The sequence below is a fragment of the Cheilinus undulatus genome, linkage group 12, assembly GCF_018320785.1.
Source record: "Cheilinus undulatus linkage group 12, ASM1832078v1, whole genome shotgun sequence".
Lineage (NCBI taxonomy): Eukaryota > Metazoa > Chordata > Actinopteri > Labriformes > Labridae > Cheilinus > Cheilinus undulatus.
This window is the reverse complement of record NC_054876.1, coordinates 50,924,822-50,951,370: the sequence shown is the minus strand read 5'-3', so window position 1 is coordinate 50,951,370 and position 26,549 is coordinate 50,924,822. Positions and strand designations below refer to the sequence as shown.

Here is a 26,549-nt window from a genome sequence, read left to right as displayed (position 1 = left end):
AGGTGGAGCTTTAGTCTATAAAGGAGGATGTTCACACACAGGCGGTGGTGCTGCTGGTTGAGACACATTCTAGAGATATTCATTATTCATTCATTCCACAGCATCGTCTTCAAGACAGTCATTACAGCAAAACTGGATTTGTTTTCATCTTAGCCCATTCCTATAGTCCACTCAGGGTTTCCGTACATGTTAACATTTATCCCCTTTATTTTCTTCACTCCTGGGTCCTGTCCACCAGTCCCTGCTTTAAAGTCCAGCTCTAGCTTTTTACTTTCATTATTAGTAAGAACAGAAAGACTACAAACATGTAAAGACAGGGTCTGAGCATGATTGAAAAAGCGTGCAAAGCTATGGTTTCTGGGTCTCTGTCATTCACAGTGAATTAAAACCGCAAAGGTTTGTTGGAGGAGTAGTTTCTTCACTCAGGGTTTTACCGCTGCCTTGTTCTCTGTGTCCCAATCCTGTTTTTGCAGCAAATAAAATGTTCTGTAGTCCTGAGGATTAGGCTTGGTACAGGATTAAGAGCATTATTATTTTAAAGTTTTGATGAAAAGTCAAAGATTGAAAACCGTACCTCTAGAGTCAGCGTGGAGCTCTATACTGCAGTAAGGAATGACATAAATCAGGTTATTAAAGCACACAGCTCCTGCTCTACCTCCAGTGTTCTTACTGGAATCTTCTTCCCTTCATGGGGACATTTTAATAGAGTTATTATTTTAAAACAGCAGATCTTTGCAGCATGACTCTGCAGTTTTAAACACTGCTGCTGAATCCATCTCTGCTCCTCTGTGATCCTCTGAAGTCTGAGGACAGAAAAGACGAATTACAGCAGCCTGACATGGAATATAATAGCCAACACTCCAGCTGTTAGAGACGCTCAGCACAAATACTCTCTGCCGTCACAGGTTAAATCTCCGCCCCTCTCTGCCGTCACAGGTTAAATCTCCGCCCCTCTCTGTTGTCACAGGTTAAATCTCCGCCCCTCTCTGCCGTCACAGGTTAAATCTCCGCCCCTCTCTGTTGTCACAGGTTAAATCTCCGCCCCTCTCTGTTGTCACAGGTTAAATCTCCGCCCCTCTCTGCCGTCACAGGTTAAATCTCCGCCCCTCTCTGTTGTCACAGGTTAAATCTCCGCCCCTCTCTGCCATCACTGGTTAAATCTCCACCCCTCTCTGCCGTCACAGGTTAAATCTCCGCCCCTCTCTGCCATCACTGGTTAAATCTCCACCCCTCTCTGCCGTCACAGGTTAAATCTCTGCCCCTCTCTGTCGTCACAGGTTAAATCTCCGCCCCTCTCTGCCATCACAGGTTAAATCTCCGCCCCTCTCTGCCGTCACAGGTTCAGTCTCCACCCCTCTCTGCCATCACAGGTTAAATCTCCGCCCCTCTGCCATCACAGGTTAAATCTCCACCCTCTCTGCCGTCACAGGTTAAATCTCCACCCTCTCTGTCACAGGTTAAATCTCCGCCCCTCTCTGGTGTCACAGGTTAAATCTCCGCCCCTCTCTGTTGTCACAGGTTAAATCTCCGCCCCTCTCTGCCGTCACAGGTTAAATCTCCGCCCCTCTCTGTTGTCACAGGTTAAATCTCCGCCCCTCTCTGCCATCACTGGTTAAATCTCCACCCCTCTCTGCCGTCACAGGTTAAATCTCCGCCCCTCTCTGCCATCACAGGTTAAATCTCCGCCCCTCTCTGCCGTCACAGGTTAAATCTCCACCCCTCTCTGCCATCACAGGTTAAATCTCCGCCCCTCTCTGCCATCACAGGTTAAATCTCCACCCCTCTCTGCCGTCACAGGTTAAATCTCCACCCCTCTCTGCCGTCACAGGTTAAATCTCCGCCCCTCTCTGCCATCACTGGTTAAATCTCCACCCCTCTCTGCCGTCACAGGTTAAATCTCCACCCCTCTCTGCCGTCACAGGTTAAATCTCCACCCCTCTCTGTCGTCACAGGTTAAATCTCCGCCCCTCTCTGCCATCACAGGTTAAATCTCCGCCCCTCTCTGCCGTCACAGGTTAAATCTCCACCCCTCTCTGCCATCACAGGTTAAATCTCCGCCCCTCTCTGCCATCACAGGTTAAATCTCCACCCCTCTCTGCCGTCACAGGTTAAATCTCCGCCTCTCTGCCATCACTGGTTAAATCTCCACCCTCTCTGCCGTCACAGGTTAAATCTCTGCCTCTCTGTTGTCACAGGTTAAATCTCCGCCTCTCTCCCTTCACAGGTTAAATCTCCGCCCCTCTCTGTGGTCACAGGTTAAATCTCCACCCCTCTCTGCCATCACAGGTTAAATCTCCGCCCCTCTCTGCCATCACAGGTTAAATCTCCACCCCTCTCTGCCGTCACAGGTTAAATCTCCACCCCTCTCTGCCGTCACAGGTTAAATCTCCGCCCCTCTCTGCCATCACAGGTTAAATCTCCACCCCTCTCTGCCGTCACAGGTTAAATCTCCACCCCTCTCTGCCATCACTGGTTAAATCTCCACCCCTCTCTGTCGTCACAGGTTAAATCTCCGCCCCTCTCTGCCATCACAGGTTAAATCTCCGCCCCTCTCTGCCGTCACAGGTTAAATCTCCACCCCTCTCTGCCATCACAGGTTAAATCTCCGCCCCTCTCTGCCATCACAGGTTAAATCTCCACCCCTCTCTGCCGTCACAGGTTAAATCTCCGCCCCTCTCTGCCGTCACAGGTTAAATCTCCGCCCCTCTCTGCCAGCACATCAGGAGTCGTTTTTTAAAAACAGCGCAGAGATGAGGAGAAAAGTGCAGCAGGTCTGCCTCTCCTACAGCCTGAGAAGGGAGCCCACCTTTCTTCTGTGTTGGTGGTTTAGTAGCGGTGATCTTACACGTTTCTCTTTCATGACGGTTGGGACGGATTGGTCATGTGACAATGTGCAGTGTAGATAAAACTGAACTACTGAGGGATGACAGCACAGGAAGGTGGAGGGTAACCTAAAATATCAGCCCCTCTGGCCACTGTTAACAAAAACTAAGAAGAATAAAGTTTTAATGAGGAAGAAGGGATGACAGCGGCTAAAAATAGAAACAGAGAAATTCAGTTTGTGGTGAGAAATCTGAAAAAATGCAGTCGTTTAAGAAGGAGATGTTATAATTACTGTTATAAAACAGATATAATGTTAGTTTTCTTGACCTTAGACTGAACGCTAATGTGATGAGTGAGAACAGGAATCGTTAGCTTGGAGCATCCCTAGATGTGAGGAGAGCTTTCATTAAAACCATGCATATATAACTGATGTGACCAGAACATACACTGCCACTAAGAAACCCCCTCATTTTATTCTTTTTTACTATAAAATCAGAAAATCAAGGAGAGTTGAAGTTTCTGTTGTCCACAGACTGTCTGGCGTCTCATGCTGAGGACTGTAAAGAAACATGGGATTTAAAAGTAGGTTCTATGTTTCCTATAATGTAAAGCTCTGTTCCTTTTATTTATGGGTTAATTTGAGCCGACTATATTCTTCGTCTACTCACAGATCTGCTGCTCCATCTTTAAAGAGCTGCGGTTATTTTTTGATATCATGATTAAATCATGTACGGTTCATCGTTTTCAGGGATTATTTTCTTATAAATATGTCAAAAGTCTTAAATGTGTCATATTCCAGAGATAATATGGTGGCTGAAGACAAAGACAGTCTGTGTGAAAGACAGAAAATCTGAAATAAATAAAAGAATTGTCTTTTAGGCCACTAATAAAGCAGTGGTTTACTGTCGTACTGGAGCTCAGCTGCAGAGCTGTGTGTGTGATTGATTCATTTATTTCATTTATTTTATTTATAAGCAGGCCGAGGTCACGTTAACCCGGCTGATTATCCTGCTGAAATAAAAAAGGACGCGTGTATTTAAGCTGAGGGTGCGGCCGGCCAAGCAGCTGCTTTTCATTACTGCTGACAGACGTGAAGATTCACTAAATAAATTAGAGATATATCCTGATAGATCCTGTAGATTTTTGTTTCAACGTGGCAGAAGAATCCACTCTCTTAAAACGAGCGGCAGCCACCGTCCCTGCCTCTGTCTGCCGCCTAAACGCAGAATCTTCTCTAATTCTCACTCCGCTGTTGATCATCCACATCCCCCACCCCACCCTGCACACCCTCCCCCACCAAATACCCATAACCCACCACAGCTCCCCCCCCACAAACCCCCACCACGCTGTAGCTCTGCAGACCAGCTGCAGCGAGGCCCAGGATCAATTTTTAGACAGATACCGAATAAACGTCACCGCAGCACAGATATTCCTAAGCAAGGGCCAAATTAGCTCTAAAATAAATGATAATAATAAAATACACAATTCACCTCGTAATAAAGACAGCATAGAAATAAATCAACTAGAATAAAGACAGCATAGAAATAAATCAACTAGAATAAAGACAGCATAGAAATAAATCAACTAGAATAAAGACAGCATAGAAATAAATCAACTAGAATAAAGACAGCATAGAAATAAATCAACTAGAATAAAGACAGCATAGAAATAAATCAACTAGAATAAAGACAGCATAGAAATAAATCAACTAGAATAAAGACAGCATAGAAATAAATCAACTAGAATAAAGACAGCATAGAAATAAATCAACTAGAATAAAGACAGCATAGAAATAAAATCAACTAGAATAAAGACAGCATAGAAATAAATCAACTAGAACAAAGACAGCATAGAAATAGAACCAACTAGAATAAAGACAGCATAGAAATAAATCAACTAGAATAAAGACAGCATAGAAATAGAACCAACTAGAATAAAGACAGCATAGAAATAAATCAACTAGAATAAAGACAGCATAGAAATAGAACCAACTAGAATAAAGACAGCATAGAAATAAATCAACTAGAATAAAAAATATACATACAGACAGTATATATAATAAACCAGGTGACATGCTCTAACTTCTGCAGAAGAGTAGAGGAACGATAACACCAATGAAAGTCAGAAATAAGCAAACCAACCTCTGCAGGTCCCTGTGACAGTATTATAGGAACTAATTATCCTCACATGTTCAGTATAGATGGGACTAGTGACATTTAAAGTAGGCTTAAATAATAGCAGAGGCTCTAAAAATGTATAAAGTACCAATATTTGCTGAAATTTAATCAGTGTGACGATAAGAAGAGGAGAAACTGCATTTAAACAGTTGCAAGAAAAAGTCTGTGAACCCTTTGAGATTTCTTGGATTTCTGCATAAATTGGCCATAAATGTGTTCTGATCTTCATCTAAGTCACAACAATAGACAAACACACTCTGCTTAAACTAATACTGTGCAAAAATGATATGTTTTCATGTTTTTATTGAATAAACCATGTACACATTCACAGTGCAGGGTGGAAAAAGTATGTGAACCCCTAGGCTAATGACTTCTCCAAGAGCTAATTGGAGCCAGGAGTCAGCCAACCTGGAGTCCAATCAATGTGATGAGATTGGATGTGTTGGTTAAAGCTGCCCTGCCCTATAAAAAACACACACCAGTTTTGAGTTTGCTGTTCTCAAGAAGCATTGCCTGATGTGAACCATGCCTGGCACAAAAGAGCTCTCAGAAGACCTACGATCAAGAATTGTTGACTAGCCTGAAGCTGGAAAGGGTTCCAAAAGTATCTCTAAAGCCTTGATGTTCATGTGTCCACGGTAAGACAGACTGTCTACAAATGGAGAAGGTTCAGCACTGTTGCTGCTCTCCCTAGGCGTGGTCGTCCTGTAAAGATGACTGCAAGAGCACAGCACAGAATGCTTGATGAGGAGAAGAAGAATCCTAGAGTGTCAGCTAAAGACTTACAGAAGTCTCTGGCACATGCTAACATTTGTGTTGACAAATCTACAATAAGTAAAACATTAAACAAGAATGGAGTTCATGGGAGGACACCACGGAGGAAGCCACTGCTGTCCAAAAAACACATTGCTGCACATTTGAAGTTTACAAAAGAGCACCTGGATGTTCCACAGCACTACTGGCAAAATATTCTGTCCACAGATGAAACCAAAACTGAGTTGTTTGGAAGGAACACACAACGCTATGTGTGGAGAAAAAAAGGCTCAGCACACCAACATCACAACCTCATCCCAACTGTGAAATATGGTGGAGGGGCCATCATGGTTTGGGGCTGCTTTGCTGCCTCAGGGCCTGGACAGATTGCTGTCATTGATGGAAAAATGAATTCCCAAGTTCATCAAGAAAACTTAAGACCATCTGTCCACCAACTGAAGCTCAACAGAGGATGGATGATGGACAGGACAACGACCCAAAGCATAGAAGTAAATCAACAACAGAACGGCTTCAACAGAAGAAAATACGCCTTCTGGAGTGGCCCAGTCAGAGTCCTGACCTCAACCCGACTGAGATGCTGTGGCATGACCTCAAGAGAGCGATTCACACCAGACATCCCAAGAATATTGCTGACCTGAAACAGTTTTGTAAAGAGGAATGGTCCAAAATTCCTCCTGACCGTTGTGCAGGTCTGATCTGAACTACAGGAAACGTTTGGTTGAGGTTATTGCTGCCACAGGAGGGTCAACCAGTCATTAGCCTAGGGGTTCACATACTTTTCCACCCTGCACTGTGAATGTTTACATGTTTTGTTCAATAAAAACATGGAAACATCTCATTTTTTGTGCAGTATTAGTTTAAGCAGACTGGGTTTGTCTATTGTTGTGACTTAGATGAAGATCAGAACACATTTATGACCAATTTATGCAGAAATCCAAGAAATCTCAAAGGGTTCACAGACTTTTTCTTGCAACTGTATTTATTTATGTTTACCAAAGGAAGCAGAAAAAGGCCACTCCAGCCTTTTTGAGGAGGTTTAACTAAAAGCAGGTTTGATTTATTCTGACTGAACGGCCGCTGTGTCGTTGATTGTAGATGTTCAATGTCAGAAAAAGGCTCAAATTTAAAAGGACACGTGTTTATTTCAGTGAAACCACCTAGACCTATCCACACATGCACAAACTTCCTGAAACTGTCCTTTAATGACCGGAGTGAGCTGCATGTGTGAAGGCAACAGTGGGGTTTGTCCCTGATGGCCCCCTGGTATCGGCCCCTCCCCCACGTCTCCACTAACCTACAGCCAGGGAAACTTCTAGTGGGGAACAAGAGTGGTCAACAGGTCGGGACATTTCTGAGTGGCTGAGATTTCCTGAAACCTGAAGGCTGCATGTGTGAACGCGGTTTAAGGACTAACCCTGGTCAGCTAACCCTGCAGCAGGTCCTTTCCTCTCCTTCTCTGGTTATTTGATCGTCTTAGACTCAGACTGTCTCACACTCTGAGAATTACCAACACTTATCTGAAAATGATGAAAATATTCTTCTTTCTAGTGTCAGGGTTGTCCTGATTACAGCTACAGGGAGAATTCAATCAACTTCAGGTTATTTCAGGAAAACACTGAATTTGGGGGGAAATGGTGTTTGGATTTGTTTTATCTTCTGTAAAGTGTGTTTAGTTTATCTTTGTATGAAATGTGCTTTAGAAATAACATTGAACGGGGAAATAAACAGATTTCATCGGCCCTAAACCCCGGGTCAGTCAGTTAACGGGACAGTCTAAACTAGGGATGGAAACCATTCAATTACGATTTAATACGTCATTATTCCTTCAGTTCCTCCTCTGATGTATTTTCAAACAAACACACCAATAAATAAATGATCCCATAATACTACCAACACAACATCAGGTTTAACAAAGGCTGAACAATGAAAAATACCTTATTGTGATGTTTTTGTGGTATTGAAGGGAGCGATCAAGTTTAAGAAAAAAAAAAAACTGTTGTAGATAATTCTAAAACATGTCACCTGAATGATTTTATATGTAAAACAGAACATCTGTTAACTGGTTTTAAGAAACAACTTTCAGGTTAAAGAAATATTTCACATTCTGCAGTTTAATCTGATTTTGATAAATTTCTCATCCCTAGTCTATTCTAGTTCCACACAAAGCATGACAGATTACCACGGGGTGTTTAAACAGCCAAAGTGTACATAAACACTGTTAAAGCAGGTGAAAGCAGGTTAAAGTGGGTTAAAGCGAGTTAAAGCAGGTTAAAGCATGGTTAAAGTGGGTTAAAGTGGGTTAAAGCAGGTTAAAGCAGGTTAAAGTGGGTTAAAGCGAGTTAAAGCAGGTTAAAGCATGGTTAAAGTGGGTTAAAGTGGGTTAAAGCAGGTTAAAGCAGGTTAAAGCAGGTTAAAGTGGGTTAAAGTGGGTTAAAGCAGGTTAAAGCAGGTTAAAGCAGGTTAAAGTGGGTTAAAGTGGGTTAAAGCAGGTTAAAGCATTGTTAAAGCAGGTTAAAGCATGGTTAAAGCGGGTTAAAGTGGGTTAAAGCAGGTAAAAGCGGGTTAAAGTGGGTTAAAGCAGGTAAAAGCGGGTTAAGGCATGGTTAAAGTGGGTTAATGCAGGTTAAAGTGGGTTAAGGCATGGTTAAAGTGGGTTAAAGCAGGTTAAAGCGGGTTAAGGCATGGTTAAAGTGGGTTAAAGCAGGTTAAAGCGGGTTAAGGCAGGTTAAAGTGGGTTAAAGCGGGCTAAAAAGGCAGGTTAAAGCATTGTTACAGCAGGTTAAAGCATGGTTAAAGTGGGTTAGAGCGGGGTAAGGCATGGTTAAAGTGGGTTAAAGTGGGTTAGAGCGGGGTAAGGCATGGTTAAAGTGGGTTAAAGTGGGTTAGAGCGGGGTAAGGCATGGTTAAAGTGGGTTAAAGCGGGTTAAAGTGGGTTAAGGCATGGTTAAAGCAGGTAAAATGAGGAATTCAGCAATAATCACATATAAAGACATAATTATTGTCCTCAGTGGTCTAGCCTTAATACAAACACAGAGAGATGGAAACTCAATGACAAGGGAACAGCCAGTGATGGAGGACTCCAGTCCAGATCTGGACTTGGACTGGAGCTTTAATTTCATCAGGACTCTGGTTCAAGAGGACTTTTTTTCATGAAGACGGTTTTATTCTGTAATATTTGTTTTGTGTGAAACCCCCCCATAGCTGATCAGGGTTCACGCAGCACCCAGAACGTGTTCACCTGCATGTGTGTTCACCTACGTGCGTGTTCACCTGCATGTGTGTTCACCTGCATGCGTGTTCACCTGCATGCGTGTTCACCTGCATGCGTGTTCACCTGCATGCGTGTTCACCTGCATGTGTGTTCACCTGCATGCGTGTTCACCTGCATGTTTGTTCACCTGCATGCGTGTTCACCTGCATGTGTGTTCACCTGCATGCGTGCTCACCTGCATGTGTGTTCACCTTACGTGCGTGTTCACCTGCATGTGTGTTCACCTGCATGCGTGTTCACCTGCATGTGTGTTCACCTGCATGCGTGTTCACCTGCATGCGTGTTCACCTGCATGCGTGTTCACCTGCATGTGTGTTCACCTGCATGCGTGTTCACCTGCATGCGTGTTCACCTGCATGTTTGTTCACCTGCATGCGTGTTCACCTGCATGTTTGTTCACCTGCATGCGTGTTCACCTGCATGTTTGTTCACCTGCATGCGTGTTCACCTGCATGTTTGTTCACCTGCATGCGTGGTCACCTGCATGCGTGGTCACCTGCATGCGTGGTCACCTGCATCCGTGGTCACCTATGCAGGTTCACTCCATTTTAAAATCTGAAAATCCCAATAGATGAGATTTTTGTCTAAGATGCCTTAATTGGTGATTTAGTTTACGTTTATCTTAAGAATCCATGCTTTAAGACACTGAAGTCACAAAATAGAAACAAAAACAGACAAACTGAGGTAGCTGTAGAGTATCAATACTTGTGTTCAGTCAGAGTAAATTACTGCTTTGTTCAACAGCCTGATGGCTTTGTAGAGTGATCTAGCAGCTTAATGTTGGTAAGAGAAACGGGATGATCTCTGCAGGGATTCTCTGTGATGTCAGACACGTAGAATAGCAATCAGTCTGTAAGCCACAAAAACAACAACTACTACTACTACAACAGTCACTGGTTGAAAAAAGACTACACTAAAGCCGACAGTTGCTAATAAATGAATGTTTTGGTGCTGAAAAGTTGCTCATAAATGAATGTTTTGGTGCTGAAAAGTTGCTCGTAAATGAATGTTTTGGTGCTTAAAAGTTGTTAATAAATGAATGTTTTGGTGCTGAAAAGTTGCTAATAAATGAATGTTTTGGTGCTGAAAAGTTGCTCATAAATGAATGTTTTGGTGCTGAAAAGTTGTTAATAAATGAATGTTTTGGTGCTGAAAAGTTGCTTGTAAATGAATGTTTTGGTGCTGAAAAGTTGCTTGTAAATGAATGTTTTGGTGCTGAAAAGTTGTTAATAAATGAATGTTTTGGTGCTGAAAAGTTGCTTGTAAATGAATGTTTTGGTGCTGAAAAGTTGCTCGTAAATGAATGTTTTGGTGCTGAAAAGTTGCTCGTAAATGAATGTTTTGGTGCTGAAAAGTTGTTCATAAATGAATGTTTTGGTGGTGAAAAGTTGCTTGTAAATGAATGTTTTGGTGCTGAAAAGTTGCTCGTAAATGAATGTTTTGGTGCTGAAAAGTTGTTAATAAATGAATGTTTTGGTGCTGAAAAGTTGTTAATAAATGAATGTTTTGGTGCTGAAAAGTTGCTTGTAAATGAATGTTTTGGTGCTGAAAAGTTGCTCGTAAATGAATGTTTTGGTGCTGAAAAGTTGCTCGTAAATGAATGTTTTGGTGCTGAAAAGTTGCTCGTAAATGAATGTTTTGGTGGTGAAAAGTTGCTCGTACATGAATGTTTTGGTGCTGAAAAGTTGCTCGTACATGAATGTTTTGGTGCTGAAAAGTTGCTTGTAAATGAATGTTTTGGTGCTGAAAAGTTGTTAATAAATGAATGTTTTGGTGCTGAAAAGTTGTTAATAAATGAATGTTTTGGTGCTGAAAAGTTGCTCGTAAATGAATGTTTTGGTGCTGAAAAGTTGCATGTAAATGAATGTTTTGGTGCTGAAAAGTTGCTCGTAAATGAATGTTTTGGTGCTGAAAAGTTGTTAATAAATGAATGTTTTGGTGCTGAAAAGTTGCTCATAAATGAATGTTTTGGTGCTGAAAAGTTGCTCATAAATGAATGTTTTGGTGCTGAAAAGTTGCTCATAAATGAATGTTTTGGTGCTGAAAAGTTGCTCATAAATGAATGTTTTGGTGCTGAAAAGTTGCTCGTAAATGAATGTTTTGGTGCTGAAAAGTTGCTAATAAATGAATGTTTTGGTGCTGAAAAGTTGTTAATAAATGAATGTTTTGGTGCTGAAAAGTTGCTCATAAATGAATGTTTTGGTGCTGAAAAGTTGTTAATAAATGAATGTTTTGGTGCTGAAAAGTTGCTCGTAAATGAATGTTTTGGTGCTGAAAAGTTGCTCGTAAATGAATGTTTTGGTGCTGAAAAGTTGCTCATAAATGAATGTTTTGGTGCTGAAAAGTTGTTAATAAATGAATGTTTTGGTGCTGAAAAGTTGCTCGTAAATGAATGTTTTGGTGCTGAAAAGTTGTTAATAAATGAATGTTTTGGTGCTGAAAAGTTGTTAATAAATTAATGTTTTGGTGCTGAAAAGTTGCTTGTAAATGAATGTTTTGGTGCTGAAAAGTTGCTCATAAATGAATGTTTTGGTGCTGAAAAGTTGCTCATAAATGAATGTTTTGGTGCTGAAAAGTTGCTCGTAAATGAATGTTTTGGTGCTGAAAAGTTGCTCATAAATGAATGTTTTGGTGCTGAAAAGTTGCTCATAAATGAATGTTTTGGTGCTGAAAAGTTGCTATTAAATGAATGTTTTGGTGCTGAAAAGTTGTTAATAAATGAATGTTTTGGTGCTGAAAAGTTGCTCGTAAATGAATGTTTTGGTGCTGAAAAGTTGCTCGTAAATGAATGTTTTGGTGCTGAAAAGTTGCTCATAAATGAATGTTTTGGTGCTGAAAAGTTGTTAATAAATGAATGTTTTGGTGCTGAAAAGTTGCTCGTAAATGAATGTTTTGGTGCTGAAAAGTTGTTAATAAATGAATGTTTTGGTGCTGAAAAGTTGTTAATAAATGAATGTTTTGGTGCTGAAAAGTTGCTTGTAAATGAATGTTTTGGTGCTGAAAAGTTGCTCATAAATGAATGTTTTGGTGCTGAAAAGTTGCTCATAAATGAATGTTTTGGTGCTGAAAAGTTGCTCGTAAATGAATGTTTTGGTGCTGAAAAGTTGTTAATAAATGAATGTTTTGGTGCTGAAAAGTTGCTCATAAATGAATGTTTTGGTGCTGAAAAGTTGCTCATAAATGAATGTTTTGGTGCTGAAAAGTTGCTCGTACATGAATGTTTTGGTGCTGAAAAGTTGCTAATAAATGAATGTTTTGGTGCTGAAAAGTTGCTCGTACATGAATGTTTTGGTGCTGAAAAGTTGCTCGTAAATGAATGTTTTGGTGCTGAAAAGTTGTTAATAAATGAATGTTTTGGTGCTGAAAAGTTGCTCGTACATGAATGTTTTGGTGCTGAAAAGTTGCTCATAAATGAATGTTTTGGTGCTGAAAAGTTGCTCATAAATGAATGTTTTGGTGCTGAAAAGTTGCTAATAAATGAATGTTTTGGTGCTGAAAAGTTGCTCGTAAATGAATGTTTTGGTGCTGAAAAGTTGCTCATAAATGAATGTTTTGGTGCTGAAAAGTTGTTAATAAATGAATGTTTTGGTGCTGAAAAGTTGCTCATAAATGAATGTTTTGGTGCTGAAAAGTTGTTAATAAATGAATGTTTTGGTGCTGAAAAGTTGCTCGTAAATGAATGTTTTGGTGCTGAAAAGTTGCTCGTAAATGAATGTTTTGGTGCTGAAAAGTTGCTCATAAATGAATGTTTTGGTGCTGAAAAGTTGTTAATAAATGAATGTTTTGGTGCTGAAAAGTTGCTCGTAAATGAATGTTTTGGTGCTGAAAAGTTGTTAATAAATGAATGTTTTGGTGCTGAAAAGTTGTTAATAAATGAATGTTTTGGTGCTGAAAAGTTGCTTGTAAATGAATGTTTTGGTGCTGAAAAGTTGCTCATAAATGAATGTTTTGGTGCTGAAAAGTTGCTCATAAATGAATGTTTTGGTGCTGAAAAGTTGCTCGTAAATGAATGTTTTGGTGCTGAAAAGTTGCTCATAAATGAATGTTTTGGTGCTGAAAAGTTGCTCATAAATGAATGTTTTGGTGCTGAAAAGTTGCTCGTAAATGAATGTTTTGGTGCTTAAAAGTTGTTAATAAATGAATGTTTTGGTGCTGAAAAGTTGCTTGTAAATGAATGTTTTGGTGCTGAAAAGTTGCTCGTAAATGAATGTTTTGGTGCTGAAAAGTTGCTCATAAATGAATGTTTTGGTGCTGAAAAGTTGTTAATAAATGAATGTTTTGGTGCTGAAAAGTTGCTCGTAAATGAATGTTTTGGTGCTGAAAAGTTGTTAATAAATGAATGTTTTGGTGCTGAAAAGTTGTTAATAAATGAATGTTTTGGTGCTGAAAAGTTGCTTGTAAATGAATGTTTTGGTGCTGAAAAGTTGCTCATAAATGAATGTTTTGGCGCTGAAAAGTTGCTCATAAATGAATGTTTTGGTGCTGAAAAGTTGCTCGTAAATGAATGTTTTGGTGCTGAAAAGTTGTTAATAAATGAATGTTTTGGTGCTGAAAAGTTGCTCATAAATGAATGTTTTGGTGCTGAAAAGTTGCTCGTAAATGAATGTTTTGGTGCTGAAAAGTTGCTTGTAAATGAATGTTTTGGTGCTGAAAAGTTGCTCGTAAATGAATGTTTTGGTGCTGAAAAGTTGTTAATAAATGAATGTTTTGGTGCTGAAAAGTTGCTCGTAAATGAATGTTTTGGTGCTGAAAAGTTGTTAATAAATGAATGTTTTGGTGCTGAAAAGTTGCTCGTAAATGAATGTTTTGGTGCTGAAAAGTTGCTCGTAAATGAATGTTTTGGTGCTGAAAAGTTGTTAATAAATGAATGTTTTGGTGCTGAAAAGTTGCTCGTAAATGAATGTTTTGGTGCTGAAAAGTTGCTCGTAAATGAATGTTTTGGTGCTGAAAAGTTGCTCATAAATGAATGTTTTGGTGCTGAAAAGTTGTTAATAAATGAATGTTTTGGTGCTGAAAAGTTGCTCGTAAATGAATGTTTTGGTGCTGAAAAGTTGTTAATAAATGAATGTTTTGGTGCTGAAAAGTTGTTAATAAATGAATGTTTTGGTGCTGAAAAGTTGCTTGTAAATGAATGTTTTGGTGCTGAAAAGTTGCTCATAAATGAATGTTTTGGCGCTGAAAAGTTGCTCATAAATGAATGTTTTGGTGCTGAAAAGTTGCTCGTAAATGAATGTTTTGGTGCTGAAAAGTTGTTAATAAATGAATGTTTTGGTGCTGAAAAGTTGCTCGTAAATGAATGTTTTGGTGCTGAAAAGTTGCTCATAAATGAATGTTTTGGTGCTGAAAAGTTGCTCGTAAATGAATGTTTTGCTGCTGAAATTTTTTAATAAATGAATGTTTTGGTGGTGAAAAGTTGCTCGTAAATGAATGTTTTGGTGCTGAAAAGTTGCTCGTAAATGAATGTTTTGGTGCTGAAAAGTTGTTAATAAATGAATGTTTTGGTGGTGAAAAGTTGCTCATAAATGAATGTTTTGGTGCTGAAAAGTTGCTCGTACATGAATGTTTTGGTGCTGAAAAGTTGCTCGTAAATGAATGTTTTGGTGCTGAAAAGTTGCTCGTAAATGAATGTTTTGGTGCTGAAAAGTTGCTCATAAATGAATGTTTTGGCGCTGAAAAGTTGCTCATAAATGAATGTTTTGGTGCTGAAAAGTTGCTCGTAAATGAATGTTTTGGTGCTGAAAAGTTGTTAATAAATGAATGTTTTGGTGCTGAAAAGTTGCTCGTAAATGAATGTTTTGGTGCTGAAAAGTTGCTCATAAATGAATGTTTTGGTGCTGAAAAGTTGCTCGTAAATGAATGTTTTGCTGCTGAAATTTTTTAATAAATGAATGTTTTGGTGGTGAAAAGTTGCTCGTAAATGAATGTTTTGGTGCTGAAAAGTTGTTAATAAATGAATGTTTTGGTGCTGAAAAGTTGCTCATAAATGAATGTTTTGGTGCTGAAAAGTTGCTCGTACATGAATGTTTTGGTGCTGAAAAGTTGCTCGTAAATGAATGTTTTGGTGCTGAAAAGTTGCTCGTAAATGAATGTTTTGGTGCTGAAAAGTTGCTCGTACATGAATGTTTTGGTGCTGAAAAGTTGCTCGTAAATGAATGTTTTGGTGCTGAAAAGTTGCTTGTAAATGAATGTTTTGGTGCTGAAAAGTTGCTCGTACATGAATGTTTTGGTGCTGAAAAGTTGTTAATAAATGAATGTTTTGGTGGTGAAAAGTTGTTAATAAATGAATGTTTTGGTGCTGAAAAGTTGCTTGTAAATGAATGTTTTGGTGCTGAAAAGTTGCTCATAAATGAATGTTTTGGCGCTGAAAAGTTGCTCATAAATGAATGTTTTGGTGCTGAAAAGTTGCTCGTAAATGAATGTTTTGGTGCTGAAAAGTTGTTAATAAATGAATGTTTTGGTGCTGAAAAGTTGCTCGTAAATGAATGTTTTGGTGCTGAAAAGTTGCTCATAAATGAATGTTGTGGTGCTGAAAAGTTTGTAAATGAATGTTTTGCTGCTGAAATTTTTTAATAAATGAATGTTTTGGTGGTGAAAAGTTGCTCGTAAATGAATGTTTTGGTGCTGAAAAGTTGCTCGTAAATGAATGTTTTGGTGCTGAAAAGTTGTTAATAAATGAATGTTTTGGTGGTGAAAAGTTGCTCATAAATGAATGTTTTGGTGCTGAAAAGTTGCTCGTACATGAATGTTTTGGTGCTGAAAAGTTGCTCGTAAATGAATGTTTTGGTGCTGAAAAGTTGCTCGTAAATGAATGTTTTGGTGCTGAAAAGTTGCTCATAAATGAATGTTTTGGCGCTGAAAAGTTGCTCATAAATGAATGTTTTGGTGCTGAAAAGTTGCTCGTAAATGAATGTTTTGGTGCTGAAAAGTTGTTAATAAATGAATGTTTTGGTGCTGAAAAGTTGCTCGTAAATGAATGTTTTGGTGCTGAAAAGTTGCTCATAAATGAATGTTTTGGTGCTGAAAAGTTGCTCGTAAATGAATGTTTTGCTGCTGAAAATTTTAAATAAATTAATGTTTTGGTTGTTAAAAGTTGCTCGTAAATGAATGTTTTGGTGCTGAAAAGTTGTTAATAAATGAATGTTTTGGTGGTGAAAAGTTGCTCATAAATGAATGTTTTGGTGCTGAAAAGTTGCTCGTAAATGAATGTTTTGGTGCTGAAAAGTTGCTCGTAAATGAATGTTTTGGTGCTGAAAAGTTGCTCGTAAATGAATGTTTTGGTGCTGAAAAGTTGCTCGTACATGAATGTTTTGGTGCTGAAAAGTTGCTCGTAAATGAATGTTTTGGTGCTGAAAAGTTGCTTGTAAATGAATGTTTTGGTGCTGAAAAGTTGCTCGTACATGAATGTTTTGGTGCTGAAAAGTTGCTCATAAGTGAATGTTTATTCTTATTATTATTTCCCACCCTGCTGGGCAGAGGAGGTCACCTGTGGGACAAACTCTGGTCCGTTTTCATGGTCCAACCTGAGAGACCGACGCTGCCACAGTGGAAGTCCTACAGTCGTAGCAGAGATGTGAAAACAGCGTCAGCCCCTAATTCTCACCAACAGTGCATCTTTGGAGGGGATGTTTTCTGGGCGTTGCTCCCCTTGAGGTGGGGGAACAATGAAACAGCAGTGATAAACTTACATTTCACCTTTTTTCTCTTATTTAAGCAGCTGGAACAAAGACATTTCTGTCACCTGACCTGAAAATGAGTCAATGTATCAACTCTTTGATAAATGAAGAGAAATGGAGATGAAAAGTAAGAGAAGAGGGGACCAAAGAAAAATCAGAGACTTTAGAGTTTAACTGAGCTAGTTATGAATGTTATAAGGACAGTAATATAAATATAGAACCTACTGTTTTGAAGTGTGGTTAAAGCCTCAGATCTGATATGATACGTGTTCATCTTAATGACAGTCAGACTATAGGATAAAAGCTACAATCAGGTGAGTATAGAGGATCCCAAACCTGCCATTATGTTCTATAGGAGAGCTGTATGAGAGCTGCTGCTGCCGTCTGCTCAGCCTAGTGGTGAGACTGGGGAAAATAAAGCCACATAATAGAATGAGAGCAGAGAGAGAGAGGCAGCCTGCTGTCTAAAACATGAACACACACACAAGAATTTAAGATGGAAACCCTTAATCTGCAGCCTGCCTACGTCAGTTCTCGTGATATTTCTGGGAATGAAGCAGTGAGATGTTTTCTACCAGCGCTGGAGTAGAAGGAAGAAGAAGAAGAAAGTCACATCTGAGGAATAAAAATGTCTGCTGCTTTAAACAGGAACAAACAAACAAATAAATGCCCCGCTCAGTATTGACCTTGGCTCTATCCTGTTATTGAAATAGCTCAGACAAGTTCAGCACTGATAAATATTCATATTTAAACAATGATGATAGAAAAACACACAGCCACCGCTGGAATATTTCATGAAGACAGACCACACATGGAGGAGACTTTCAAAATAAGACGCTGAAGTCTAAACAGGACCTCAGACTCAGTCTGATTCTGATATTTCCTGATGACTTTAGATATTTAGTTCTCAGAGAGAAAGTTTTCGGACTTTATGCTCATATTAACCTGAAATTCAGTCTTGCTGATAGAAATTACAGACTAGCAGCCACAAATACAATAAAAGCCGTTCTGATATTTCCTGCTGCTTCCTTCTTATTTTCCAACACAAGCACCTGAATATCCTTTAAAAACAAAAATTACAGTCAATAAAAAACACCTTCAGCCTCAAATTAGGCATATTATTGACATTTCCTTCTGCCTTTTAGATAACAATAATAATAACTAATAATAATCATCATAAATAAATAAATTAAATAATAATAATAATAATAAACTAACTGATTAATTAAAAATAATATAATAATAATAATTATCATAAAGAAAAATCTTACTTAAATACGTTGGATTCAGCCAAAATAGCAGACATTTATGTCAAAGTTGCCGTTAAGGTCAAATGTCTCATTCTGTTGGTATTTCCTGTTCCTGTTCGCTCCTTTTTATATGATCAGAAAAACTATTCCATCTCTACAAATCCAGAAATCTGTCCAGATGTTAGCCTCTGGTGTCTTTAAACTTTAAAATCATCCTCTGTGGTTTTTGCTTCTGTCTGTTAACACTAATGTTACTGAGATTCAAGGCAAACACCGTCTGATTCTGTCGAAATAAAGGACTTTTAGCTTCATTAAAGCACATTTAACCAAACATGTAGTGTCCTGATGATCTTCCTGCAGTTTCATTAACACAATATCATCTCAAATGATCATAACAATAAATAAATAAATCACAGGGTTGAGTCAAAATTAAGACTTTCATGTGAATAAAAGCCAAAGATTCAGAGTCCTTCTGAGATTTCCATCTGCACACAAGTTATATTAAACCATGTCAAAATAAAGGACTGTCACAAAAATAGACTTAAATGTCAATAAAAGCAGATTTTAAACTCAAATTTGATATATTTTTGATATTTCCTCTTTCTGTTTTGTCCTTTTTACATGATAATAATTCTTTACAATGCCAAAAAACATGTCTGTTTAAATTTAATACTTTCAAGTCAATAAAACTGCTTTAACCTCAAAGTTATCCTTCTTTTCATAGTTACAGCTGCTTTCTGTCTTTTTATTCAATCAGTACAAAAGTTTCTTAAATATTCAGCCAAGAATGTGGGATTGTGTGAAGGACAGGACTTTAGATCAGTTAGAGCAGGTTTAACTTTAATATCAGAGTAAATATCAGTACAGGACTTTAGATCAGTTAGAGCAGGTTTAACTTTAATATCAGAGTAAATATCAGTACAGGACTTTAGATCAGTTAGAGCAGGTTTAACTCTAATATCAGAGTAAATATCAGTACAGGACTTTAGATCAGTTAGAGCAGGTTTAACTCTAATATCAGAGTAAATATCAGTACAGGACTTTAGATCAGTTAGAGCAGGTTTAACTTTAATATCAGAGTAAATATCAGTACAGGACTTTAGATCAGTTAGAGCAGGTTTAACTCTAATATCAGAGTAAATATCACTACAGGACTTTAGATCAGTTAGAGCAGGTTTAACTCTAATATCAGAGTAAATATCAGTACAGGACTTTAGATCAGTTAGAGCAGGTTTAACTTTAATATCAGAGTAAATATCAGTACAGGACTTTAGATCAGTTAGAGCAGGTTTAACTCTAATATCAGAGTAAATATCAGTACAGGACTTTAGATCAGTTAGAGCAGGTTTAACTTTAATATCAGAGTAAATATCAGTACAGGACTTTAGATCAGTTAGAGCAGGTTTAACTCTAATATCAGAGTAAATATCACTACAGGACTTTAGATCAGTTAGAGCAGGTTTAACTTTAATATCAGAGTAAATATCAGTACAGGACTTTAGATCAGTTAGAGCAGGTTTAACTCTAATATCAGAGTAAATATCAGTACAGGACTTTAGATCAGTTAGAGCAGGTTTAACTTTAATATCAGAGTAAATATCACTACAGGACTTTAGATCAGTTAGAGCAGGTTTAACTCTAATAGAGTAAATATCAGTACAGGACTTTAGATCAGTTAGAGCAGGTTTAACTCTAATATCAGAGTAAATATCAGTACAGGACTTTAGATCAGTTAGAGCAGGTTTAACTTTAATATCAGAGTAAATATCAGTACAGGACTTTAGATCAGTTAGAGCAGGTTTAACTCTAATATCAGAGTAAATATCACTACAGGACTTTAGATCAGTTAGAGCAGGTTTAACTCTAATATCAGAGTAAATATCACTACAGGACTTTAGATCAGTTAGAGCAGGTTTAACTCTAATATCAGAGTAAATATCACTACAGGACTTTAGATCAGTTAGAGCAGGTTTAACTTTAATATCAGAGTAAATATCACTACAGGACTTTAGATCAGTTAGAGCAGGTTTAACTTTAATATCAGAGTAAATATCACTACAGGACTTTAGATCAGTTAGAGCAGGTTTAACTCTAATATCAGAGTAAATATCACTACAGGACTTTAGATCAGTTAGAGCAGGTTTAACTCTAATATTAGAGTAAATATCAGTACAGGACTTTAGATCAGTTAGAGCAGGTTTAACTCTAATATTAGAGTAAATATCACTACAGGACTTTAGATCAGTTAGAGCAGGTTTAACTCTAATATTAGAGTAAATATCAGTACAGGACTTTAGATCAGTTAGAGCAGGTTTAACTCTAATATTAGAGTAAATATCAGTACAGGACTTTAGATCAGTTAGAGCAGGTTTAACTCTAATATCAGAGTAAATATCAGTACAGGACTTTAGATCAGTTAGAGCAGGTTTAACTCTAATATTAGAGTAAATATCAGTACAGGACTTTAGATCAGTTAGAGCAGGTTTAACTCTAATATCAGAGTAAATATCAGTACAGGACTTTAGATCAGTTAGAGCAGGTTTAACTTTAATATCAGAGTAAATATCACTACAGGACTTTAGATCAGTTAGAGCAGGTTTAACTTTAATATCAGAGTAAATATCACTACAGGACTTTAGATCAGTTAGAGCAGGTTTAACTCTAATAGAGTAAATATCAGTACAGGACTTTAGATCAGTTAGAGCAGGTTTAACTCTAATATCAGAGTAAATATCAGTACAGGACTTTAGATCAGTTAGAGCAGGTTTAACTCTAATATCAGAGTAAATATCACTACAGGACTTTAGATCAGTTAGAGCAGGTTTAACTCTAATATCAGAGTAAATATCACTACAGGACTTTAGATCAGTTAGAGCAGGTTTAACTCTAATATCAGAGTAAATATCAGTACAGGACTTTAGATCAGTTAGAGCAGGTTTAACTCTAATATCAGAGTAAATATCACTACAGGACTTTAGATCAGTTAGAGCAGGTTTAACTCTAATATCAGAGTAAATATCAGTACAGGACTTTAGATCAGTTAGAGCAGGTTTAACTCTAATATCAGAGTAAATATCAGTACAGGACTTTAGATCAGTTAGAGCAGGTTTAACTCTAATATCAGAGTAAATATCAGTACAGGACTTTAGATCAGTTAGAGCAGGTTTAACTCTAATATCAGAGTAAATATCAGTACAGGACTTTAGATCAGTTAGAGCAGGTTTAACTCTAATATCAGAGTAAATATCAGTACAGGACTTTAGATCAGTTAGAGCAGGTTTAACTCTAATATCAGAGTAAATATCAGTACAGGACTTTAGATCAGTTAGAGCAGGTTTAACTCTAATATCAGAGTAAATATCACTACAGGACTTTAGATCAGTTAGAGCAGGTTTAACTCTAATATCAGAGTAAATATCAGTACAGGACTTTAGATCAGTTAGAGCAGGTTTAACTCTAATATCAGAGTAAATATCACTACAGGACTTTAGATCAGTTAGAGCAGGTTTAACTCTAATAGAGTAAATATCAGTACAGGACTTTAGATCAGTTAGAGCAGGTTTAACTCTAATATCAGAGTAAATATCACTACAGGACTTTAGATCAGTTAGAGCAGGTTTAACTCTAATATCAGAGTAAATATCACTACAGGACTTTAGATCAGTTAGAGCAGGTTTAACTCTAATATTAGAGTAAATATCAGTACAGGACTTTAGATCAGTTAGAGCAGGTTTAACTCTAATATCAGAGTTAAATTTCAGTTAACACCCCTGATTGGTTAGGGTTAGGGTTCAGTCAGAAAAACAGACTTTATGTTAGAAGCCTATTTCCATCTCAGCAGGTTTCTATATTTCCTATGATGATGTCACATGACTCAAATAAATCATTGTCAAAAATATTATTATTAGATTACATTATTTTGGCATCCTTCTGCTGTTTCCTGAGGTCTATTCCTTTTTTAACCAACATTGATATCAAATATGACTATAATAAATGATTTTCAGAACAGACTTTTATTTCTATGACAGTCTTTTATTTTGGCGTCCTTCTGACACTTCCTGCTGCTTCTGAGTATTTCTGCATAAACACAGATCATGTCAGAATAAAAGTTTCTGTTAAAGAAAATACTTTTAGGCCAATAAAGTCCAAATTTAACCCCTAATACACCGCCCTCTGAATAAACCCTGCAGCATTACGGCTGTTTAAACGCTCATCACTGATATTAAAACATATATTTAATAATAGATATCAGAATGCATCAAACATACAGAACACTGCTAAAACAGAATCATCTTCATTTTGATCATTTCTGCTCATTTTCTGTCCTTAAACTCAACCACCAGCTCCTTCACAGTAAAGCCCCACAATCTCAGCTGGTTTTTCAAACATCCTGCTGCATTTTAGTTTTTTAGCATTAAAACAGATAATATTTAAAATATAATATATCTTATATTAATATAATATTACAGACGTCAAATTAAAAGATTGTATTGAATGTGACTTTAATGTCCATAAGCCCATTTTTAAACTCACATTAAACGTCTTCTGAATATTTCCTTCGGGGTTTCGTCCAATAAAAGCATCTTTTACTAATGCAGCATCTATAACAGATAAATATATAAAGCCATTTTAAAGATTCTGCACCAAAAAGGTTCAGCATTGGGTCAGAATAAAAGACTTTTATGATGATAAAATCTCATTTTTAGCTCAAACTCGTCGTCTTTTTGATATTCCTGCTGCTCTTTTTCTTTAACCACCAAAGATATTTGATATAAAACACCAAAAAAAATCTGTGAAAATGTAAGATTTTCATGTCCATAAAAGATGATTTTAAACCTTAACTTTGTCCTGTTGACATTTCCTGTTTTAGCACCAATGATTATATTAATGTTAATAAAACATGTCTGCAGAAATGCAGGATTCTGCCTTATTTAAGCTTTTAATGTTGGTTAAAGCCCACAAATTCATCCTTTCCTGCTGATTTCCTCAGTCACATCTGATATTTCATACAAACCTGGCCAAAAATAAAGGACTCTGTGAAAAATGACACTTCTGTGGCCTAGAATAGATCTGACATTTTATATTTCAGCCATTTTTCTGATGTTAAACATAAACTACATGTAAAAAAGGATTCTGTAAAATGTAAGGTGACAACAGCCCATTTCAAACTCACATTCATCGTCCTCTGCATATTTCCTTCTCCTTTTCTCTCTTTTACACAATCACTGATATTAAATACGTCAAAATAAAGGAGTCTACCAAAATAAAAGACTTTTACAGCCCTGTTTCTACGTCCTCTTGACATTTCCTGCTGCCTTTCTTCTTCTTACACAACCACCATTGATACTTCATATGTCCTAGGCCAAAATATAGACAGAATGAGACTTTAATGACGGTAGAAACCTCACACTTGGCCTCCTTTTCACGTTTCCTCATGCCATTTTCCTTTACACACAACCAGCAATGACATTCAGTAAATACTGCGCCAAAAATGAAGGATTATGTCCAAAAATACGACTTTTATGTCGATAAAAGCCCCTTTCAGCGTCCTCTGCATATTTCCTGCCCCTTTTTTCTTTTTTCAAACACTGATATTAAAATAAGCCACGACAGAAATTAAACCCTCTGCCAAAATAAAAGTCTTCATTTCGATCAATGTAGCCTGAAAGCTGGACATTTCCTGCTGTTTTTCGCTATTTCAAGTAGAAAAACTGCCCATTTCCCCTTCAAGCACACACATATAATATTAACATTCCTCCTTAAACTGTGGTAATTACGCCGGAGACAAAATGTCGGGAGGGATTTGATAATAATATCAATATGCTTCCGATTAAAACACAACACTCCTGCTGCTCCACCTAGTCCATGCCGAGAAAATAGAAATTTCAATCTTTAATATCACATATGACCCGTATGTGAAATAAAATAAATGTCGACAAATGGCTGAAAAATGTCGATGCAACGTGTCGCCGCAGCCTAAAAGTTTGCTGATATTTTTCAAGGCTGCAAATTTAATTTTATTTGGCTAATGTGTCGTTAGTGTGGGTGGGGGTTGGTAGCCAGAGGAGAAGCTGAGACTGTCGACACGACACACAAAGAAATTAATCATTAACACGGCGAAAATATCAGAAATATTAAAGTGGAATTTAACGGCTGAGTCTGCGATATGAGAGCAGACGGTAGCTCGGAGCCACAGCCGTCCGTTTCCCCGCTAAAACACAAATATCAACCGATTATTTTCAGCCTCTGCAGGAAAAAAAGTTGAGCCTGGTTGAATAAAGTTGTAATTGCAGTCAGAGCAACTCTCGCTCTGCTGCTGCTTGATATGAGAAAACAATCAATACGACAGTCAAAGTAAATGAAATAAACGCCGTTTTTAGCTCACATCCGCGGCGACACACGGTGGAAATATTCCCCACATCAACAGGTCTGAAACCCCGCCGGCTCTACGGCTAATAAATCCACATTTATTTGGAAATAATATCGGCTTTACCTGTATTGCATTGTGCTCCATTGCAGTCCTGCATTCCCTCTCTGAGGCCCCTCTCCGGTTACACCGCCGGGACTCGCCGTCACACAAACAAACGCACCGCAGGAAAAAAAATAAAAGCCCTCTCCTTCTCGCTTTTTTATTTTTTTTTTTTTTAATTTATTTTTTTAGTGTGTGTGGAAGTAGGACAGGATCTAGGTGTGGCCAAACTTTGCCAGAGTACAACTTAATGTTAAAGTCACAGTGAAACGGCAGTTGAAGCATCTTTAGCTTCAGCCGCGTGACGTACTTCCGGGTGACACGGAATTTGTGGGCGGCGTTTTAGTTCGACGGGGGGTTTAAATCAGATCCCTGAAAAAACATTAAATGGTGGAAAAATCAGTGTAGGCTGCCGCATATCAGAGCTGACCGAAGTATTCAGATTACCCTCAGAAAAATACTCACATTCTGAAAAATAAAAATAAACCACCACGTACGGAAGCCCAGTCCTGCCACTATAGAAAATATCTATGAATTAAAACGGTGAAATTAAATATATATATAAATATTAGACTAAATGATGACTTAAGTATTCAGATTACCCTCAGAAAAATACTCACATTCTGAAAAATAAAAATAAACCACCACGTACGGAAGCCCAGTCCTGCCACTAAAGAAAATGTCTGAATTAAAACAGTGAAATTAGATATATATATATATATAAATATTAGACTAAATGATGACTTAAGTATTCAGATTACCCTCAGAAAAATACTCACATTCTGAAAAATAAATACTGCAATGTACGGAAGCCCAGTCCTGCCACTAAAGAAAATATCTATGAATAAAAACAGTGAAATTAAATACATATATATATATATATATATTAGACTAAATGATGACTTAAGTATTCAGATTGCCCTCAGAAAAATACTCACATTCGGAAAAAATAAAAATTAACCACAATGTACGGAGGCCCAGTCCTGCCACTAAAGAAAATGTCTATGAATATAAAACAGTGAAATTAAAATATGTATAAATATTAGACTAAATGATGACTTAAGTATTCAGATTACCCTCAGAAAAATACTCACATCCTTAAAAAATAAAAATAATCTGCAATGTATGGAAGCCCAGTCCTGCCAGTAAAGAAAAATATGCATTTGATTTGATTTGACCACAAAAATGAGTGTGTGAAACATCCCTGGCCTTACACTCAGATTTACCATGAAAAGCACATCTTTAAAAATGCTCTGTTAAAAGTCATTGTTTCTACATTGTTGCTGTAAAAGCTAAAAAAAAATGTGTTCATGAAAAAACTCCTAATCAGGTAAAAGTTAAAACTGTGAAGATCATGACAGAGTGAGTCAGCTTTATGAGATAAAACATCAAATTTCTGGGAGAAAAGTCAAAAAGGAGAGAAAGGATGAAACAGTGAAAACCTCTTGTTGTGGCGACTTCATGTCTTTTTTATTTTGTGAAGGGAAGTTTGGATATAAGTTCATTTATTCTAATGAAAATACCAGTGAAATGGTGACAGAGCTATAAAGAATACAGATGTCTTCTTCTAAAATGTTAATGTTTTAAACAAGCCTTAAACCAAATTGTAGCACATCTATTTTTACATTAATATGTGATGTTAGAATGACTGTACAGCTGGAGTTTGTAAAATAACTCTGCAGACTTTATTCTCAGATTTATTTAAACACCGGCGCTAAAAACGTCTTTCTGAGCAGTTTTACTTCTAGATGATTTTCATCATCGCTGAAGAAGACCACGGTCCAAACACGTCCTAAATAAAAGTGATAAATTTAAGAGAGCTGACCTCTCAGTTTCAGCGCTTTTAGTCGAGAATCTTTAGAAGTTTATAGTGAGGAGCGTGTTTCTCAGATTCACCGCTAAAATAACTTTAATCTTTATGTAAACAAAATATTCTGTGTAAAATATTTCTGCATTGTCTGTAAGTCCATTCAAAAAAATAAAATAAAGAAATTTAACTATTCATGAAAAAAATGAGATAAAACTCAAAATAATGTAATAAAAAGTTACAGTCATGGCAGAGGAAGTCATTTTTCTGAGATAAAACATCACATTAGAAATAAAAGAGTCAAA

The 26,549-nt window shown here is 37.4% G+C and overlaps 1 protein-coding gene across 1 annotated transcript in view; it reads right to left on the bottom strand.

Annotated features, from left to right (window-relative positions):
- The window catches only part of zgc:77151 (uncharacterized protein LOC337153 homolog), a 60,192-nt gene extending 35,494 nt beyond the window's left edge, over positions 1 to 24,698 (bottom strand). The window contains exon 1 of the mRNA XM_041801100.1: positions 24,462 to 24,698. Coding sequence (XP_041657034.1) covers positions 24,462 to 24,482 — 21 coding nt within the window. The 5' untranslated portion in view covers positions 24,483 to 24,698. The remainder of the gene's footprint in view (positions 1 to 24,461) is intronic.
- Positions 24,699 to 26,549: the final 1,851 nt, after the last annotated feature.